At 55.3% G+C, this 21,608-nt stretch overlaps 1 protein-coding gene across 2 annotated transcripts in view; it reads right to left on the bottom strand.

Moving 5' to 3' along the window:
• The window catches only part of MAPK8IP1 (mitogen-activated protein kinase 8 interacting protein 1), a 26,065-nt gene extending 4,457 nt beyond the window's left edge, over positions 1-21,608 (bottom strand). Inside the window, exons 1-5 of one of the 2 annotated variants that reach the window (XM_051791637.1) lie at positions 21,547-21,608; positions 13,599-13,704; positions 5,707-5,940; positions 1,911-1,992; positions 486-1,358 (exon numbers count right to left, since the gene is read on the bottom strand). In XM_051791637.1, the coding sequence (XP_051647597.1) occupies positions 486-1,358; positions 1,911-1,992; positions 5,707-5,940; positions 13,599-13,704; positions 21,547-21,593 (1,342 nt within the window). In that variant the 5' untranslated portion in view covers positions 21,594-21,608. Of the gene's footprint in view, positions 1-485; positions 1,359-1,910; positions 1,993-5,706; positions 5,941-13,598; positions 13,705-21,342; positions 21,462-21,546 lie in introns of those variants that run through there. The other variant, XM_051791636.1, reaches the window with a different exon arrangement.

Genomic DNA, 21,608 nt, shown 5'->3' with positions numbered 1-21,608 from the left:
ATCAGTCCCCGCGGGTGAGATGACCTCCCTGCACCAACTCACACAGTTGTGACAGCTGGTATCACCTTCTGTGTGGGACAAGCCACACCATGAGAAGCCCTACCTGCCAGGGCATGCCACCAGACCTGGTGTTCTCCTAGGCTTGGGGATGAGGGTAGCACACCAGGAGGCTGCTCCCTCCAAGCCACACCAGGAGCCTCCCCCTCAGCCCCCTATGGCCATACCTTGGGCAAGCCAAATAAGCAGCCTGGAACACCTACCACCACTCCAACCTAAAGCTCACAAGGCTTTAGGTTGAGCCCCTCTCCCCCATGCCTCGCAGACCACCAGAGACAAAGCCACAGGTCGCAACAAGTAGAGCTGGGGCTCATGTCTGCTGGTGGCTTCCCACCTCCTGAGTGTGTCCTTAGCCTTGTACCAGGGACGGGCAGGGCTGCCCAGGGAGGCAGCCACCAGCCCATCTCCCCCTGGTGTCCAGAACTCACTGGAGGAGCGTGCCCGTCCACTCATGAAGACATTGAGGAACTTCTTGGAGAAGTGGATGTCCGCCTCGGGGGTGGAGTCCTCAGAGAGGCAGACTGAGTCGCGCTTTAACGCATCCTCCTCGTACTCCTCGCCGATGGCTGACTCATAGGGTGAGGAGATGCAGTTGTCATAGACTGTGGCCGAGTCACTCTCGTCGCTGTAGCCCGAGTAGCACTGCTTGAGGCTGACCAGCTCCAGCTGCACATTCTCATCCACTACCAGTGTGTATTTGACAGAGTCGTAGGAGAGGGCACTGGTGTCTGAACTCACTGAAGCTCTCTGAAGGTTGTGCCCTGGCCGGGAGCCACCACTCCCACCACCACAGGAGGCCCTGGGCAGGTTTGTCTTGTCAGGGGAGGACATGTAGTCCAGCACCTCGTCCTCCTCACTGATGGAGGGGTTAGTTTTCCCTGCCAGGGCTGAACAGCTGGAGGTGTCAATGTCAGAGCTGATGGACATGCGGTTCTCACTGGACTGAGACAGGAACGGCTTGTCAGTGTCCAGGGGGTCCGAGTTCTTCTGCACAGGCGTCAGGTAGATCTCCTCTGTGGCCTCCAGCCTCACATCTGTCTGGTAGCGGATGCGGTCCCGGTGGGCCTCGGGGCCCCTCGTCACCACCACCACGCTGGCACCATGTGGTGGGGCCCGGCTGGTGGCCTGGTGCTTCTCGGGCAGCCGGGATGAGGCAACGCAGGCTGGTGCCATCTGGGTGGCTGCTGTGCGCCGGCATGGGCTCTCCGTGGATGTACCCCGGTCTTTGGTGGAGGTTGTGCTGTTTTGGTGATTGACCTCATCACTCAGGCAAACGTGGTCATGGGGAGGGGTCTGCTCACCTGTAGGGAGAGGAGAGTAGCACTGACAGCCCTGCAGAGGGTGATGCTCCCTATCACGGAAGGTGTCCAGGGATGCCGCCCAGACTCATAGAATCATTTAGGTTGGAAAAGACCTCTAATTCTTGAGTCCCAACTGTTAACCCAGCACTGTCAAGTCCACCACTAAACCATATCTCTAAGCATCACATCTACATGATTGCGAACACTTGTAGAGACAGTGATTCCACCACTTCCCGGGGAGCCTGTTCCAATGCTTAACTGACCCTTCAGTGAAGAAATTTCTCCTAATATCCAATCTAAACCTCCCCTGGTGCAATTTGAGGCCATTTCCTCTTGTCCTATTGCTTGTTACTTGGGAGAAGAGACCGGTACCCTCCTCACTACAACCTTCTTTCAGCGAACTGTAGAAAGCAAGACTCAAGATGGACATGCACCCTGTATTCATGTGGGATGTTTTTTCCAACCACCTCCTCCAGCACCACTTGCCTCAGGTTCCTGAGCACCACAAAAGGGTGCAAGGAGCTGACTCTCTCCAACAGCCTGAGAACTCACCCGTTTTCAGAGGGGACGATGACCGGGACACCCGCTCCTGCCAACTGTGCTTTTTCCCCAGAGAGTTGTTATTCAGAGTGTCCTGAGGAGAAGAACAAAGCTGCCTTATAGCCCAAACAGTAAACATTGTGTGGCACGGCAGTGGCACCCATCTCCCCCTGGGTCCACAGCACACTGCTCAGCTCCCCTCTCAGCTGGGCATGCTGGGACACGTGATGCCCAGGGAGAACCCCTGCAAGCCCCACATCTCACCATGCTACTGCTGTGAGAGCTGGTGTGGTGGCCAAAGCAGGTTGGGCAAGGAGCCAGCTGGGCTGCATTCATCCACCCTGGGGATAGTCTGCTGCAAGAGCCCACAGCTGGACAGTTCAAGGACAAAGAGTCAAGACCCGAGCCTGCCTGGATGTTTTGCTCCCATCCTGCTGGCCCTGTTTACCTTTAGACCACCACAACGAAATCCCAAGGGCCAGGCATTGTGCTGATGCCCAGCTGGGAGCCAGCTACTAGATAGACTAGTAGCCACTGAAGACATCCATATTGGCTGTATATAGGGGTATACACAGATATGTATGTATGTATACAAATCTCTACATTCACACACACACATATATGCAGTTCACTAGCAGACATCAATCCTGATCAGCTGAAGAGGAGGAGCACGATCGGGCTGCCTGTACTCCCCGTGCTTGGGTGAGTTTCTGTACGTGCTGTGCCCTGCCTGCCTAGCCCTGGGTGGCTGGCCACGCATGTGCACACCTGTGTGTGCACAACAGAACACGTGCTCAGCCTCACTGTGAGACCCAGAGACCATAAGCCATCAAATCCCCGCTAATAAGGACTCTCCTGCAGATGGGCCCTCCCTGCCCACCTCAGAAGGATGTGACATCCAATCTGCTGCAGCCCTAGCCTCCATCCTCTCCTCCATTCCCAAGTTCTCCCTGGTCACACATTCCCAGCCCCTCTTGTGGGGCACTGGGTGTTTCTGCCCCAGCTGCAGCAGCGGCATTTTCCACGTCGTTAGTTTTTGCTCAAGCACTAAGCCCCACTGGGACTCCCTGGATTTTCTCATGGCCTTATCACCAGCCTGCAGCTGTTACCAGCAGCGCAGGAGCTGCCCCATCCTTTACTTTGTTTCCCCACCAACATGAAGGAAACCTTTGCCCCAAAATTCCATTATGTCACACACTGCTGAACCATGTCTGCCAGACCCCTGCCTTCATGTGGAGAGTGGAGAGACTCCTTCCACAGGGGTTCAGTGACCTCCCAGTGTGACCTCCATGAGTTCTTCCTGTGCCAAGGTAAATAACAGCACACCCCGCTTGCCTTTCCCAGGGACACGATGGGCTGGGATGCAGGCCAGGCAAGCTGTCACAGTGACAGCCTCTGCGTGCAAAGTGCCACAGGGCCAGCACACACAAGCGAGCCTGGCTGCCTACACTGGGACAGGAGGCAGCAATGCAGCATGCAGATCCCACCAAGCCCACCCATCCCACAGGGCCAGAGCACTCTGGGGTCTGTAATGCCAAGCCAGGGTAGAGAGTCATTCTCAAGGTCTTAGAGGATGAACTTAGCCAGTCAAAACAACTGTTTCTTCCCCTTTGGGAAGCTGGGGATATTTCTCTCACCATTTCCAGGCCACCTGTCTGGGATGATGATCACAGAGAGCTCAGCAACAACTGCTATATCACTAGGCTGGATCCTGGCCCCACAAGGAGAAGCTGGAGCAAAGGGTGGGATGATGCCCTGCTTTGTGAACACCCTGCCAGACAAAGTGCCCGGTGCCCCGACTGAGTGCATGGCTATAGTCCCTCTTCTGACCACCAGTAGGAGGAGGGAGCTGAGTAGGCCAAGAGGGTGCAGGAGGGTCTCACAAAAGTTGAAGCAGATTTCAGGCTGACTGCCAAGGAATGCCCTGCACCCTGTCCTCTCCTTGAGGCACCACACGTGGGCAGGGAAAAACTGCCTCTGGCTAGAGGTAGGCATCCAGAACAGCAACTCCAAGCACCTTACAGCCAGCCTCTCACCAGATGCTACCAAAAGTACTGTCCTCTCTGGCCAGCCATGGCCAGTCCTGTGCACCCACTCCCACTGGCTCCAGGCTCCCATTGCCAGCTGCAGCAGACTCCTTCTCCCATTCCCCATGTCCTCAGCTCAGCTGTGCCCGTGGCTCTCAGTGAGCCCCACAGCCTCCACCATCCCCTTGCGAAGTGATCATCAGCTCCCTCTCCCCAGCCTACCATCCCTGCAACTCCCTCCATCCCAATCCCTCCTCCCTCCCCAGTGGTCTGCTGCCACCCCTGGACACTGTTTGGGACCAACTGAGGGGGCCCTGCTGTTCCCCACCCCTCCAGCTGACTGTGGCTGCCATGTGCCACCTGCTCCTCAGGGTCCCTGCATAGGGTGGGACAAGGCTGCTGCTTTCCCCTTGTCCATTATGCTCACTGGGGCTCCCCCGCCTCCCCAGCCCTGCAGCCTTTGTCCCGGGTGCCAGCTGCCTGTGGGCGCCCATCCTTGGCTCTCTGCCCTCTTCCTCCTCCTCTCACCCGCGGCCTCAGGCAGTGAGCTGGCATCAGCTGCTGGTGCTAGGCTGGTGACACCCAGCTCCGACTACTCCCCATCTGTCACCCACAGGGACACCTGCCTCTCGCTTCATGCTCCTTGGCTGAACGTCACCACGATGAAAATCCTCCTACTTGGCAGAAGGTAGAGCTGAACGCAGGAGGGTGGCAAAAATAGCCCTGCACGTCGCATACTTTGCGTGGGTTCATGAAGTCTGCAGGAGGGACAGGGCAAAGGGACTCCAGCCACTGCTCGGCGGGTCAGCATGTGGGGAACTGAAACACTGCCCACCCCAGGGGTGACAGCAATACCATGGCTGTGGGGATAGGTAGTCTTGGGTAAATCATCCATCATCTCATATAAAATCTAAGCACGAGCGAGACAACAGAACCCCCTTGTCCTCCTGGCCTCCATTTTAGGCGCTGCTTTTCTGTCTCTCAAATTTTGCACTGGGCGCTGACATTAATGCTTCTCTTGCCAGGCACTGCTGCTCAGGAGAAGAGGCCATCAAGTTCCCATTGTCAGGCTTGGGGCAGCCGGTGGCACCATCCTGCTCTGGGGCTGGCGCTTCCCCAGCCCCAGGGTGCTGGATCCCGGCCAGCTGTTGGTGCCAGCCCGTGGCGGGGTGCCCCGTCCTGCGATGGCTCATTCACGCGTTCCATACGCCATGCTTCGTTTGCTCTCCATCCCATCCCACCCAGCCTCTGCCCCACGGCTCTCTGCCAGGACACATGGGCCCAGTGGGGGGCACAGCTCAGTCCCGACACGATTCCTTGCCTATTTCCTCTCCATCTAGGCAGCAGGGATGGAAAAAGGACCTACTGGGCCCTAAGCCCTCCCAACCACACCCGCTGAGCTCAGTGCCGGGATGCTCGGCAGTGTGCGGGGGCGGCCCGGCAGGGCGTGATCAGGTTCTCGGGACCCCCGGGCCCATAGACTGCTCCCTCTGGCTCTGCAGCGGGGCCGAACCTGCGCTGTGCCCGGCTCGGGGACGCAGGCGGCGATGAGAAGGAACTCCCGGATTGCGGGGGCGGCCGCTCCGCCGAGCATCGCGGGGACGGGCGGCGGAGCCTCTCCCCGCCACCCCTCCAGCCGAGCCCGGCCGAGCCTCGCCATCTCCTTCCATCCCCCTCTCCCTCCGTCCCTCCCTCCGAGACAAAAGACCCCGGCGGACGGCGGGAGCATCCCTCCTACTCTCCCGCACCCCTCCACCCGTTCGCCCCCCATCCCGCCTTACCTGGCTGCGAGGCACCTGCGGGAAGAGGTTGAGGGTTGTGGGTCGCTTCGGCCTGTAGACATCGGTGGTCCCGGCCGGGGGGTCCTTCGGCAGCGGCTCGGGCGCCGTCTGCTCCTCGGCTGGCGCGTCTCCCGCCGCGTCGATGAGGTCGAGCTGGAGCATCTCGGCTTGCAGCCGGCTGGCCTCTCCGCCGCCCGCCGCCCGGGCCCCGCCGCCCGCCCGGCTCACATGGCCCTGCCGGGATTAGCGCCCGCGATCAGACCACGGGGCGGGCGGGCCGGGCCTCGGCCGCCGCGCCTCCTGCCGGGGCCGGGAAGGGGGGCCGGCACCAGGACCGCCGCATCGGCACCCGCGGCCGCTGCCTTTTAAAGGGGCAGCGATGTTATTCCCGAGGCCGGGAAGCCCCGCGCCCCCTCCCCGCCTCCAGGCGCAGGCAGCACCCTCCCTTTGGGATGGGGCCCCCGCGGCACCTCATCCCCGGCTGTTGCCTGTCTGTAGGTACGTGCAGCCGTCACTTAACCACGATGCGCACAAACGTGCACACCCAGGTTTCATTCAACATAATAAGGACAATTTTACAGTGAGAACAACCATTCAACAGAACAACCTCCCCGGGGAAGTGGTAGAGTCCCTGTCGCTGGAGGTTTCCAAGACACCATTGGACAGGGTGCTAGATAGTCTCACCCAGGCTCCCTTTCTCATACAAGGTTTGGCCAGGTGACCTTTTGAGGTCCTTTCAAGCCTGGGCTGCACTATGATTCTCCCATCCAAGGCAGACTGTGCCCTTTCTCGGTTCCTGTCCTGACAGCTGGGACATATACAAGCATGTGATAATTCTTATTGGAGGTTCGGGTCAACCCCTGCCTGGAGTGGGTCACCTGGGGTCTTGCCCATCACACCTGAATATCCTCACAGACAGAGAACACACCATTGCACTGTGTACTGGTGCCATGTGCTGCACTACTACTACTACTACTACTACCAATACTACCTTTTTTCTCTGGGGTTGAAATTTTCACTGCACACCTCTGAGAGGATCAGGCTCCTTCTTCCCTGTAATGCCCACCAGGTACCTGGAACCAGGAATTCCATTCCCCTTGTCTTACCCACATAGAACAAGCCTTCTCTTACCCACACTGCATTTACACATACTGGGACCCAAAACTGCAGAAGGGATGCCTGATGAGCAGGCTCTCCGGTCACTTGCTAGTGGTGGCTGTGCTCTAGCTCAGGACAGCTCCACTCGATCCCCTTGTGCCCTCTAGGAGCAGGGTGGCCACCATGGCCTTCGAGGGCTGTGAGGAGCAGGTGCCCCATTGTGCCACCTGGGCTGGGCCCCAGTGCTGAACCACCACACACCTTGTGGCTGTGTTGCTGGGTAAAGAGGCACCAATGTCCTCTCACAGCTGCACATGTTTAAAGGTCAGTGGTTTCTTTCCCAAGTGTCCTTCCTTGCATTAACTGGAGCTTGCACATGCACAGGTTGCTGCAGTCAGCAATAAAGATGGCAACTTGGCATCAGCGAGTTGAATTCCCTGTGTTATCAGCTGTTGTGGCAACTGGAAAGCTCATCAGTGGGCAGAGGTGGGGAAGGATGGTTTTTGCAGCCAGTGGTATCTGCATCTCCAGCTGCATGGGAGGCGCCCCTTGAACCATGGGAGAAGAAACAGACCCAACAGCTCTGGCAGCCCCTCCAAGAGTTCTTGTTGCTACCAGCTCCTAAACTGTCAGACAAGAGCCAGCACAGGCAGGGCTCTGCCTGCTGCAGACACAGTATGAACTGTCTCACGGTGGCCATTTCACCCCAGTGTCCTTGTTGCAGTCCTGGAGGTACTGGGTGAGCACCTGGAGAAGCACTGCCACCAATACTTGCCCTCTTGAGGCTTTAAATGTTTAAATCCCTTGTTTTGAGAGTTAGACATCATAACACAAGTTCTGTGTTTCTGTGGCACCAGTTTTCTGTGATAAATCACATGGATTTTAATAAGGAAACTGAGGCATGGGAAAAGAACTGGAGGGAAATTCCAACTGAATAGATCATACCTAGACAAGGTAGGTATATTGGAGTCAGCTGGTGATGTTCAACCTAGACTGCTAATGATGCTGCCTCAGTAATCCTATAGCTGTAGCAATCACTCAGAAAACACACAGAGAAGGGAAAGTCCCAGAAGGATGCAGAAAAGCAAATCAGTACCCGTTCTGAAAAAAAGGGCAGCCTAGAAGGGATGCAGCACTACAGGTTCAAAAGCTAGGAGGAAACTACACCACTGCAGGTATTTGTTAATGGTCTGTAGCTCAACAAAGTGATTTTGGAACCACACAACAATCCATCACCTTACCATCTCAGTGAACTCTGCAGTGATCTGCAAAGCAAGAGAAGGGACTAGATGTTGGGAAGCCTTTCTAACTGCAAAGACACTGCCCTGCCAGAACATGCTGCCTTGGAAGCTCTCTAGGAACAAGTTAATGCCACCTAAGGTCAGCTTGAGCATGTTCATGCCTCAGCACAGATGCATCAGCAAAATGTTTTCCCAAAGTCCCTTCACCCTGTGGGAGAGATTAAGGAGACTGGGAGAGCAGTACCAATGCCCAAATCTTGCAGTGGGGTGAAGACAAGATGCACACCTGGACCCCAGTGCAGTCACAGGGATGCTCATGCTTCCTTACAGACCCATCCCTGGGACAGATGTGATGCTGGTGTGCTCCTGCTCATGCTACCTCCTATCTGCATGGTGCCATCCCAATGGTAAAATATCCCAGTGTCCAGCAATTGGCCTCTCTCTGATGGTCCCAATGCTGTGGCCCCAGGGGGCTGGAGCAGCATGAACCCTGATGCAATTGAGAGGTGCTGGGAGCACCAGTCTAGCTAGGGGAATCACCTGCATGGGAGCTGCTGCCAACCCTGGGAAGCTCCTTGCTTCCCTAGGAATGAAAGTCTCTTGCAAGAGGAGTAGGGTGATACACAAGATGTTGTTTGAGTGATCAAAGGCTCTTCCCTGCTCCTCCACTCCTGCAGCCTTAGCTGTCAGAGGAGGAATGACAAAATCTTCAGCTGGAAAAAGAATTTTGTGAGCACGAGGAAGCGAAGATGACTTGCTGGGCAGAGGGGACAACCGTGCCCCCTTTCCCTACCACTACATGTGACTACTTTGCTCTTCAAAGTGCCAGGAGAAACCTCTCTGCCCCCAGCCTGGCACAGCCACAGCTGGCCATGGATCACAGGGACAGCTTCATGGGACAGCCTCTGAAAAGCTGCCTGGAGTAAGCAGCCGCCTTGCTGCTGCATCCTTTGCTCCCAGCCCATGCATCTGGCTCCCTGCTGGTCCCCAGATCAGCAGGTTGCAGGCTCATGGCAGCTGCTTCCCCCTTTGCAGTGGGTCCCACTGGCCTGCTGGGAGCGGCTCCTGTTAGTGACACACTTGAATCAGTGATGCTGAACATCAAGAGAAAGCCCCTGGCATTTCCAGCAGTCTTATTATGCTGAAAAACCAGAATGTTTTGTTTTTAATTTCCACATAACTGTATAAAGATACATGGCTGGTTCAGGCCTTTTCATGCAGACCTCAAAGGCTCAGCACGGCCCTGTATCAGCTCTTTTCCCTTTGGACACTTGTTCTTGTGCTCTCAGGTATTTCCAAGAAAGATGTTTCATAATTTTTTCTTTTTCTTTTTCTTTTTTTGTTTGTTTGTTTGTTTGGGTATTTTTTTCATTCCTGTATTAACCTTTTTCCACAGTTCCTGGAATACAAATGAGGCGCCAAGCTTTTATTAACCTCTGCTTATCTGTTTGCTGGCATTCATCTTGCTGAAGCCAGGGTTTGTCACCCTGGATTTCCAAGCCACCAAAACAAGGCCAAACCCCAGGCAAAGGTCTGGTGCTTTTGTTGCAACCATCCCTCTCAACACACCCTACTGCTGCCACTGGCTAGGCAGAGGTGGTATCCCTCATCCTAGAGGTCCCTGCTCCTCCCCAGCTGGCCTCCTACCCTGCCATTCAACAGCCCAGAGGCAGCTCTGCTCCTCCAAAAAGCCCTCTCCTCTTCACTTTTCATTCACCTAGGACTTCTTGTTGAAATTAAGGCTCTTTTCAGCCATACTTGGGATTATTCCTCATTCTTAGTGCATGGCCTCCTGTCCACGAGGTATGGTCCTCATCAGTGGGTAGGTTCCCTTTTGCACAAACATCAGTCTACGCCTCCTTGCAGTTTCTGTGTGTCTAAGACACTATTTCTGAAGAGATACTAAAATAGCCCACAATGAAGTCATCTTTCTTATTCTGGGACCAAAAAAAACCCCAAACCCCACCTCTGTTTGGGTGTAGACCTCTGTACCACCTGCCTGTTCCTGCCACAGGGTTTTGCCATCAAACATCTCCGCCCAGACCTCCCACCTCACCAGGGTCACTGATTGTCCCCAGTCACCTTCACGGCCCTTGGGCAGGGCTTGTCTCCTCACTCCTTCTCAGTGCCTTCCTACTTGCCACTCAGTTAATGTGCCTGCCCATCTCTCCAGAGACACTGTTGGGTTGAGAAGTTAGGAGTGGCTGCATGCCTCCAGCCCATGGCTCCTTGTGATTCCCAGAGCCTGTTTCCCCCTTCCCCATTGCTCTCTGCTCTGGTGTGATCCAGCGAGCCATTAGCTTGCTTTCACCCCACATCACTTGCTCCATTGCCAGGCTTTCACCAGCTGCCTGGCAGTGCAGGGCAGTGCAGACCAGGGCCAACCCTCCATCCTAAGTACCACAGGTGCTCTGTGGCACCGGGAGCTCGCCACAGGCAGGGCATCAGCATGGCCACCCTCAAGCCCTGGTCCCAGCACTGGGCTGACTTGCCAAGCCAGTCATCCCCGTTCCCACGTGATGCAATTAGCTGGCCGATGTCAGCCGTGGGTCATTACTGATTTGCTGGCTCCCGCACTGCACGCAGACCCGGCCAAGCTGCTCCCTCTGGGCCTGATGCTTTCATCAGGCAGATCCTGCAACCCTGTCGCCCCGAGGTCTCTCTGGATGGCAATCAGGTTGGAAAGCTCCCTGGCTCTCGCCTTCAACATTTAGGATTGAAAAGCCTCTCTCACTGCCATTGTTGTCACCACTTTCAGTTCTGCTCCTTGGGCAATCCTCCGTGTCCCATATAAACCATTTGGACATATTTTTAGCAGGCATTTTTTCCTCAGCATGGTAAGCTTCTTCCTTTGCTGTGTTTATGAATAACTCACTGCTTCCCCTAAAGCAGCCTCACATCCCCCTCCCACCCCAGCAGACTCTAAGTGCATCCAGACGCTTGTACAAAGCAGCTTTGAGCTGTCCCCAGGGAAGGCATGGGGCTTGCAGCCAGAGCCCAAGCAAACCCTCTACTGAGGACCAGGTCTCTCTATCGCAGCACAGGATTGCAGAAACTCCTCAGTAAACTGTTTTAAATGAGTGAAACAGATTAGTTTTTCTCCCCTCAAGGAAGAGCTGCAGCAGCTGAGCTGCAAGTCCCCCCCTGCCCCTTACCCTCCCTGCCAAACTTCAGCCAAGGGCTGGCAGCCTGTAGAGAAATAAAAACTTCTACTCTGAGCCCAGTGGTGCTATCAGCAGTACGGAACTGGAATGGGTAATGGGAGGTGCCCAGCAACACATGCACAACCTCTGCCTACCTCACCTATTGCAGGCAGGAGGATCTCATGACTGGCTCTCGATGTGGCCATGCCCTCATGGACACCCAGCACTGGGTTTGCCTTTTTGCCTTCAGCATTATTGCCTCCTTCCTTCAGCATACACAGCCCATGAGCCCAGGCTGTCCCAGGGAAGCCTGGCCATAACATCATGGAGAAGAAGGAGGTTGCAACTGGAGCAGAGATGTGGAGGAGCAGCCCCATCTCTGGGAGCAGCCAAGTTTCTGCTGGGAAGGTAACAAATTAGGCCAGGGAGCACAGCAGGAAACCTTCACCTCCTGGGGATGAGGTCTGCCTGTACCATCCTGCCTGCAGTGAGGGATTCCCAACAACACAAATTCAGTTTCTAATTTTAAATCTGCAACAAACTGGTCTGCCTTTCCCCTCCTCACTGGGTCTTTATTACTTTAGCAGAGGAAACATTTCCTCTGAGGGACAGAGTGATTCTCAAACCATTTGGTTGTTCCTTCAGCATTTGCATCCGTTAGTATGAAATACTGACAAAATGCAGAGTCTCTGTGTTAAGAGGCATTAGTTGTTAGCTTAAAAAAGTAAGTTGTAAGTAGAATGAGTTAGAATGCATTACACAGAGTTATAATACTGTGTGATTTAGTACGTTGTTTGCTTGGCTTTACTTGCTTAACATCAGTAGCTGAATCTGCTGAAGCCTTGAGACACAAGCTGTGAGCTTATACCTACAGATGTTTTTGGCTGGAACCAAGTTAATTCTCTTCATAATTTTCCTAGTAGCTGGTACAGTGCTGTGTTTTGTCTTTAGTATGAGAAGAGTATTGATAACACACTGATGCTGTGATTGTTGCTGAGTAATGTTTATCCTAAGTATAGGGCTTTTTTTAGTTCCCCACACTCTTCCAGTGAGCAGGTGCACAAGAAGTGCAAACCAGAAGACAAAAAGACTTCATCTGTCAGCAGAAGCTGTGACTCCACATGACAAGAACAGTAAATGGCCTGCGTGCACAGACATGGAGAAAGAACCCAGTAAGGTATTAGAAGACCCCAGGCAAAAAAATCACCATTGGACCAAGAGGCATGCGGAGAACACATGAGGTGCGGGTGCATGAGTCGTAAGGGTATAATTGCCTGGAAATTTCTTTGTTCAATGTCCCTCTCCAGAAACACACAGCTCAAGCTGACCTGCTGCTATACCACTAAACTATTTACTTTTATAAAACCAGTGCCTAGGACTCTGCTATGGGAAACCTAGGGTTGCACCTGAAGAAGAAGGAATGGGCCTGAGAGTGAGTATGTGGTGACTGAGGGGTTGAAAAGGGCACTTGTCAGCTCACTGGAGCTGCCCGATGTGAAGGGGCCTGGTCCCAGCAGTTAATACTTTCAGGTAGCGTGTTTGATTCCTTGAATGGTGTGACAATATTCAGGCAGCAGCTTTTCCTTTGACATACTGCATATTTCCAAATCTAATGTAATTATCAGTTTATCTCCATGTTTCTGCCCCCATGGCCTTCTAGGGAAGTTCAAATACTGTTGTGAACCCCATCAACGTAGGGTTCTTTTAGGATGGATGGGAGACCCACTTGCAGCATCTGCACGGGCTTCACAGCACCCATCTTTATTCCACCTGCTGCCTGCTGGGGTTGGAGCTGCCTCCTTCATCCCTGTTTCATTAGCCTCCAGGTCTCCTGAAGACCTGAGAACAGCTCTAGCTAAAGGCAACTAGCCAGCCAGAAAGAACACCCTGGGTGAGCAGAGGATGGTTTTCACCATGTCAGCTCAGCTGCATCTCCAGGCCCAGGGATGCATGTGGGGACAGGAGACACAGCTGTTCAGAACCCTTGGTGCCACCTTGCACATGTCCTTGATTCCTGGGGATGCTCATCAGGTGCCAGGTGCTCACTGGTCATTCCTCTCAAATGGGGAACATGTCCCCAGTTGCACTCAAATACTTAGGCTCATCCCTGAGGAACAAACTCAAACCCCTCCAGCACAATGGGAACCAAAACGCACCAGCTTTGAGATGTTTTTTTGTCCCTTGGGTTTGGCTGGCTCCGAAAGGGTCTGTGCTGTGCTGCAGTGAGGAGAGGGCAATGCTGAGCAGAGGGCACTGCTGAGCAGAGGGGATTGGGCTCGTGGAAATGGACACCTTAAGGAAGCCTTGCTGGCCTGGGGACCTGGTGGTCCTGCATGAGGCTGATGGTCCTACCAAGCCCTCTGGCACATTCTGCCCACCCCCCACCCCTCCCCATCCCCGTCACACTTACCCGGGTGGCCAGGTTCTCCTTGCAGTGCAGGCTGATTCCACACTCATCAGTGATCTCGGAGAGGTCTTCATCCTCAAACTCCTCAAGGCTGATGTCGTGGGTGAGCCTGGAGAGAGTGGAGATGGCATGGTCACCCACTGTGCTGGTGGTGGGCAGGAGGGTGCAGGGCACTAGGCTGCCTTTGGGCTGGGAGCAGCACTGCCACACCAGGAAAGGCTCTCCCAGTCTCTACTGGGAAGAAAGACTGGAAAGGCAGCTCCTTCCAGAGGTGGTAGGTCCATCCCTGTCGAGTGGCTGCACTTGACATGTTCCATGGCTGTTGGGAGGCAGGAGGAATGTGCCCCAAACCAGTCGCTGCCTGACCAAAGACAGCAGGGACTTGCAGGGAGAGCATGGGACAGACAGCACAGCCAGCCCTATCCCAGGAGGTTCATTCTGCTCCTGCTGTCCCAGGGAGCCCCTGGGATTGTCCTAGCTGGGCACAGACACCCAACAGGGGAAAGGTCAGGGTTACAGGGAGTGGAAGGGCTTGGAGTCCTGACTGGGTACATCTGCAGGATGGATCTTTCTGGGACAAGTGACCATATCAAGACCCACAGAACTCGTAAGCACTGCAAACCTCTCAGCCATGGCATGACCAGCCCCTGAGAGGGAGCTGGGAGGGATGTCCCAGCGCAGGTGCCTGCAGTAAGAAAGGACAGCAATTTCCCTCTGCACCAAAATCACTCCCTGGGGTGATTACGGGCATCCCTGTGAATACTGCTGCTGCTGAGCTGACCTGCATGGCTTCAGGGGTTCCTGGTAGCCCCACAAGCTCTCTACACCCCTTCAAAACATTTACAGAGATATCCTTTTATAGACTGAAAACATGCTGACCAGCCCCAGGGAGACAGTGAGGTGCTCCTGGCTTCTGTGCATTAAAACATTTCAGCATGGTAGTACCTCAATGCTCCTCTCACTTATTCATTACCACAGAGGTAAATAAAAGAGCTCAGCTCAAAGGTCCTTGGTCAACCAACTCAGCCCCTTCAGTTTTGTCTGGAGTGGCCATAGGCACTGCTTTGCTTGCCACCATTTCCATTTGCTCCCAGTTTCTCTGGCTGGGAGATACGTAGGTGAAAGGGCTATGCCAAGCCCATCATCCATCTCTAGCTTGGCCCTCAGCAGCAAGGAAGGAAGGAGAAAGGTTATTTTGTGACCTGTAGAGCTCCCACCCTCACTCTAAGCATTTCTTGCACACCTAGGGTTCCCTCCTGCGCTGGCACCAAGCCAGTGCCACAGAGAGGTAACACCTCCCTTGTGCCAGAACCCTGGAGAGGGAAAAGAGCAGGAGAAGCCTGTGGAGGAAGCAGCATTTTCCCTCTGTTTTTGAGGACCCCACCAGTAGTGGTCTCCTGGGTTGAAGACAGCTGGGAACAGCTATGTCCATGGAGGCACTCCCTGCACGATGCATCAGGAGTGCAAAAACACAGCCTTCAGCACAGGGTGGGGCAACTGGACCCCCCCTCATTCCTGTCCTCCTGCTGCCCACAGGACGGAGGGAACATGGAACAGGAGGCTCATGACGAGCCTTCAAAGCACAAATTGATTTCTTCTCTGGTTACACAGGTCACCCGGGTGGGACATCATCCATTGCTAATGCTCAGGGCCTCCACCCACCATGGTGTGGGAGCACAGCAGGCGCTGCAGGGTCCCGGTAAGAGGCACAACATTGCCAAGGGGCTGGCAGGGGCTCCCTAGCTCTGCAGGAGCAGCATGAGGGGCTGGCAGTGCCCCCCACTCTGCAATGGGGACAGGCAGCCCTGTCCGAGCTCTCGGGTGTAGGGAGACGCTGCACAGGTCCCCAGCACTGGCCCTGCCTGCCGATGCTGGGGTGCAGCAGGATGTGGCCAGATACCTTTGCCGCTCTGGTGCCTGGCTGCCACACAGTTCCGTGTGCAGCCAGGAAAACTTTGGGCTCGACTGGATGCCAAGTTTGCTCCTGTCCTGGGGCCATCGCTTACAGAGAAGATCGATGTGCCAGGAGCAAGGGGCTGTCCCTCACCCCCTGCATGCCCGCGGGACAGTCCCCCCTCCCTTAGGCCCAGCCAGTCCCCTACCATTTCTCCCACTGATCTTCCAGCCAGCTCTCCTCCTCGGTGCTTGACTCCATTTTCAAGGGCAGCTGCATTGAGGAGGACCCCCCCTTCACTGGGGGACACACTCCTACCCCAAAAAAACCCCCAGGCCTGCTGTGAGGAGGAGTGAGGGAGATGACAGCTGAGCCCTGGGTGCCCAGTGCCTCTCTGCCTGCCCCGTCGCAGTCTGTGGCTGCCAGCGCTGCTCTGTAAGCTCACTGCGCAACCTGGGGAAGCTCATTAAAAATAGATGGAATCAGCTGTCCTGGAGGGGGAAAAAAAAAAATAACCTCCCCAGCTGAGCCAGCGCCAAGTCCCTGCACTCTGCTGGGGATGCTGACTGCCTCTGCCTGCCTGCCAGCCAGCCAGCCTGGCTCCTGCTCCTGCTCCAGCACCCGCTCCCCAGCACCCACAATGGGCACAGGGGATCTGCTTACCCCGTCACAGACACCCGCACCACCCGCCTCCTCCTGCCCTTGCAGCATTGCTGCCCCACCCAGCAATGGGAGACAGGAGTGTTTGTCTGGCTTCTCAACAGGTAGAGTGAGGCCACTCATGGATGCAAAGGCCAGAATGTTTCCAGCACAGCGGGACCAGCATCATGGCCAGCTGCACTTCTGAGCTGAGGGAAGCAAGAGGAGCACCTTCACTGAGAGGCAAACCCAGCCATGGCAGAGCAGTGCTGACAGCACTGTTCCTTCCCTGTCTGCCCCCATCTAAGCCCCAGACCCACTCCTGCCTCAGGCAGAACCATCTCTGAGCTTCCCCAGCCTCTAACCCACATTGAGAGCCAGTGAAATACCTAGTGAGCTGCTCTGACAGCTCCCAACTCTCTTCTGCTGCTGAAGGATATAGGGGTTATAAGTGTGTAAGACCCTTCCAGAAGAGTTATGATGAGAAGATGAGGGTTTATTCCACTTTCCTGCCTAGAAAGAGGCATCTTTCTCAGAAACAGTTTTAGATGTTTTCTCCTCCTGCATTCCAGAGAAGCTCACTCCCCGGGTAGAAGAGAAGTTCTTGTAGACAAGTCTGAAGGCCCTACAGCGTGGGGGCCAGGGATGATAAAAGCCTGAGAAGAAGAGGAGGTGTATTTTTCTTAGGCCCTGTGCACTTTGTACCGAGATGTTGTGTTCTTGACTTTTGGAAATAAATTCTCTTAAATCCTGCCTGGTGTTTTGGGGGTACCTGCATGCATTTAACCCTTACAGGGGTCTTTCCCAGGAAGGGCTGTCAGGTGTTGCTGCCAAACTGTTGACACAGTGGCCTCAGATAATCCTTCATCACCTCCACACCTCTTAGACCCACTTGCTGCCCAGCAGCATGTTGCAGACCATGAACTTTTTTGGAGAACTGTTCACTCCTTGCCCCATCAACATGGAGTCAGAGCTCTAGGAGAGGCACCCATTGTAATTTTGAGACTCAGATAGGGCACACCCTCCCCACTGGCTGCACATACCCCACATAGGGGAGAGGCACCCCACTGCCACCCATCACAGCACTGCTCTCCTGCCTCTCACCGCCACCCACTCCAGAAGCTTCAAGTGATGGGTGCATCTCTCACCAGCTGCTTGGGACCCGGCTTCACTCCTGGCCAGATTAAGGGGAGTGATGTCCACAGGAGCTCAGCTCACAGGGTGGCCTGGAGTGCTCTGCTGAGCTAACCTATTGCTAGCTCTTTCCCCACCAGTGCCATGTCACTGGTGAATGTCACTCCTGATACTGTGTTCATTGTCTCTCAGCCCCACAGGAACAGCACGCATGACTCCATCTTCCCTATCAGCTTTGCCTGGAGGCACCTCATCTGCTTGAAATCTCATCACTTAATGCAATGAACAAAGAAATCTCTTATCTCTGTATTACTTTCGCCCCTTGCTCCTCTCATATGGGTGCTCTGGGACTTCCTAGGAGATACAAGGAAGGCTCTCCGTTACCCACCCCTCCTCCCTGTGTTGGAAATACCCCTGCCTTTCTCTTTTGCTTCTCAAAGAGGCTAAAAATACTAGCAAAATGAAACAGCTCTGACTCCTCAACTCCATCACTGGTAGTAAAATTCTGAGCAGGACCTACATGTGTATTTTGGCCAACTTCTGTCACCAGCAGCCGTGGAATCGCAGGTATATGGGAGGTTATCCCCATCTATGGGGGTGGAAGAGCCTTGCCCTGCAGAGGTTATGGGTGCTTTCCTGAAGCATGTGCTGAGAGGATGGAGCCCTGTTGGTATGCATGAGAACTGATAAACTCAGGATACCTGGGAACTGTGAGCAAGAGTGCACACATGGGTGCATGAGCAGAGGCAAGCGTTACCTGCCCGTGGCAGGAGCAGTTTGATCACAGTGCTAATAACAGCCTTATAATCAAGCCTGGCTGCTGTGCCTCCCTTGACTCTGTGCCTTGACAGGGAAAAGAGGACTTAGAATATTGCCTCCCCACCCCACTGCTGCTGCATGGGATTTCTCACACGGGGATTTGGCCAGGGCAACATGACATGATGGAGCTGGGGGCTCCAAAAAGCCTGGCTGCCTGTGCTTTGCTCTGATAGTCTGCTGTCAGGCAGCACTGTGTGGAAGTCCTGTAACCAGCACCAATGGGAAAAATAGTACTATCCTACTTTTGGATGGCCCCGTGTTTTTTCTTCCATCACAAGAACCACAGAGACTCTTATTCAAACCAAGGAAAGGCACCTCTCTCTCTCCATCAGGGGAAGGCAGCCCTTTTGTCTCCCCTCACAAGACAACAGGTACGCCCCTTCTGATGCCCAGCTCATTCATTGCCTTCAAACAGGCTCTTCTGACAGCTCCAGATGAGCATGTCCGACACATAAAAAACCCATAGTGCTAGGACTGATTTTTGCCTCAGCCTGAAGGTGCTTCTTTGAAATTCCCAAGGAGAAGAACTTCCCCCGGAGAACTCTCTTCCAAAGGGCTATGATTTCCCACAGGGCTCCCTGAGGAGTGGGGTAGTTCCTACTCTCTCCTAACCTATGCAAATAACTCCCTAAGGGCTTCTTTCCCCAGGAGCCTTCCTATCCAGCAGCTAAGTGGATGCCCTTTGCTTTTATCAGGGAAACCTAAAGAAGACAGAGGAGATCAGTCCCTGACCCCTTCCAGCTACATCAGAGCCACACTCTTGGAGGCAGTGGGGCAGGCAGCATGGTGAGCGCTGTGGGGCCCTGCATCCAGCTGCATCCCACTTGTGCAAGTCCTCCCTGCCCCTCTTATGCTGGGTAGAGGGACCCCCAATCCCAGAGAGCCTCCAGAGCTCCTCACAGGAAAGCCTGGCCCAAAGCACTGGCAAAGCTTCATGGCAGGGTGAGGAGCTGCAAACTGGTGTCCTAGAGAAAGACATTGAGAAGCTTCAATGGACACAGCCCCCACTGCAAGGCTTTGTGAGGCTTAAGGACAACAAGGAGGCTAGATAAGAATAACTTCTTTTTGCAGTCTTCTAAAATGCTGTTGTTCTTGTCACAGTGAGTGGCCCCCTCTGGAGGTCTTCCTGGCTAAAGGAGGGCTCACCTCACTATCCTTCTCCTCCCAATTCTTCTCAGATAACACCAAACCACCCCTGTCAATGAAGACCTGCCAGACCACCATGCCTCTCCTCTTCAGAGCTTCAGACCATCAGGCTGCTTGCTGGCCAGGATCAAGTCCTCTCTCAATTCAAGCCAACTGACCACCTAATGCTTGTGCCAGTATGTCACCACTCGGGGAACTGAGAGAGCAGGTGTAGGTACCAGAGAACAGAAACCTGAAACACCTTGTCCTGCAGACAGCAAGCAGGGGTAGAGGGCAGGGCTCACTCAGGACCTCACTGCCAGCCACAAACTGGGCCTTCACACTCAATCGCACTCATTGTTTCTGGGTCCAGCTCATCGGGGGGGGCCAGCCCCTCACTGAGCCCTGCTGCAGGGATGCAGGACCTGGGACAGGCACAACCCAAGCTGTGACATGTAAATGTTGCTTGTAAATGTTTCACTGGCATGGCTCCCTTCTCACATGACGCTCCCTGCCACAACATCCACAACATCGCCTCTGATCTGCCAGACCTTGCCCCAGGCTCAGAGACATCACCGCATCTTCTTCCACTTCAAGTCTCACACCCTGAGCTCTGTGCCCAGAGAAGATTTTGCGCTCCTACCTTGATTCCCCAGTTTTCCACTCAGGTGCACAGCTTCCTTCACGGAGGTCAGTTCTTCCCTAGGGCAGGCTGGCAGCACACTGGGCTCCTTTTTCAAAGGTCTGAGGCACAGCAAGTAGCAGCACCTTGTTCTCCCTCCCAGGGCATTGCTGGTTGCTGGGGAGTGGGAGGGTGCCCAAGGTACAGCCAGTACATCCAGGACAGTGCCAGGTAGTAAGCCCAGTACTGCTTGGCAGCTCAGCCTCCAGCCCCCAGCTCAGTGGCCAAGCCTCTTCTCCATGGTGGATGTTTCCAGAGGCAGCATTTAATAGCTGGGTTTGCAGGGTATACCAGCCATATTGCAACAGCTCTCGCAGGCAGCACTGCAATAGGAGGCAGCTGCCAAAGCCCCAGAGCCATTAGTAAAGGGGGTCTGGGAGCAGAGCCCTGCAAGGGTAAATTGCCTGAACACCACCATAGCTCATCTGCACCTGCCTGCTTCCTCGCAGGGACCCACGGGGCCCCCAGCTTCAGGGGCTGGGCCTGCCAGAGGTAGGCATGAGTTTAGCTGTAGCCCCAAGTGTGGACCAGCCTCTCCTTTCCTCCCCAGAATCTCAGCACACAAAGCTGCCAGTACCAGTCTCCCCTTCTCAGCAGGCTCCCTGACAGCTCGCCCACAGCACCCCTGGGTGGCAGAGGCAAGCAGAGAGCAATGGCTGACGATGGCATGGCTGTCAGGAGCAGGGAGCCTCCCCCGATGGCAAGCGAACAACATCGGGCACTGCACCTGCAGGCAGAGGCAGAGCTCCCTCACCCGCCCAGCACATCCCTGCCCCTGAGCTGCCCTCAGAAGGCACCAGAGGCTTGAAAGCCCCCAGCCATCCCTGGCCTGGCCCATGCCATTGGAAGTCCCCGTGACAAGCCTCGTTGGGTTTCAGAGGAGACACAGCCCCCTGCATCCCAAATCGATGGGAACACTTGGTATTACTAAGAGGATCAATTCTGGCACTCTCCCACCATCTCACTTGGAGTTCCTGTTTCACAGGGGTGGGAAGGAAGCAGGAGCATCTGGGATTTCCAGGAAAGGGCTAGAAAACGGCTTTCCTGGGGGTGGAGAGAGAGATGAAGAGGTGTTTGAAGAGGAGATAAGGCAGGTAAGGGGGTCGGGGGGTGGAGTGTGGAGGGGACACGAGGCCAAGCAGGGGGGCTGGGGAGCTGCAGTGGTGCATGTATGGGGTGAGGGCCAACATGGCTTAGGTGGGTGGGCTAAGCAGCCATGGGGGTGCTGGGGTGATGTCTGCGGTGGGGGTTCAGCGGTGGCTGGGGTGGGGAAAAGAAGGGATGGTTGGGATGGGGGGTCGAGGGGATGCTCGGGGAGGGGGTAGAAGCACTGGAGGAGGCGGGGGCCCGGCGCGGCGATGCGGGCGGGGGGGCTGCAGCAGATGGGGAGCGCTGCCCCGAGCAGGGGGCAGGGGCAGCCCGCGGGGGTCTGGGGTGGGGAGGGCGGCCGGTACCTGAAATTGGGGGGCGAGGCGAGGTGCAGCCCCAGGAAGGGGGAGGAGGCGGGCGGGGATGCGGCTCCTTTCTCTCGCTCCGCCATTCTGTGGCTCTCTCCATGCAGGCGGAGGGCGGGCAAGAGGGAGGGAGGCAGGGAAGGAGGCAGGGAAGGAGGGATGGAGGGAGGGGGATGCTGGTGGTGCTGGCGGGGAGGGACATACCTGCCGCCGGGGCGGAGGTAGCGGAGGGTGCGGCCCGGAGGCTCCATCCTGCGGCCCCCGGC

This window comes from Manacus candei, unplaced genomic scaffold (assembly GCF_025592945.1).
Source record: "Manacus candei isolate 608988 ecotype Guabito, Panama unplaced genomic scaffold, ASM2559294v1 h1tg000033l, whole genome shotgun sequence".
In the NCBI taxonomy this organism is placed as follows: domain Eukaryota; kingdom Metazoa; phylum Chordata; class Aves; order Passeriformes; family Pipridae; genus Manacus; species Manacus candei.
This window is presented reverse-complemented; position numbering and strand designations above follow the sequence as displayed.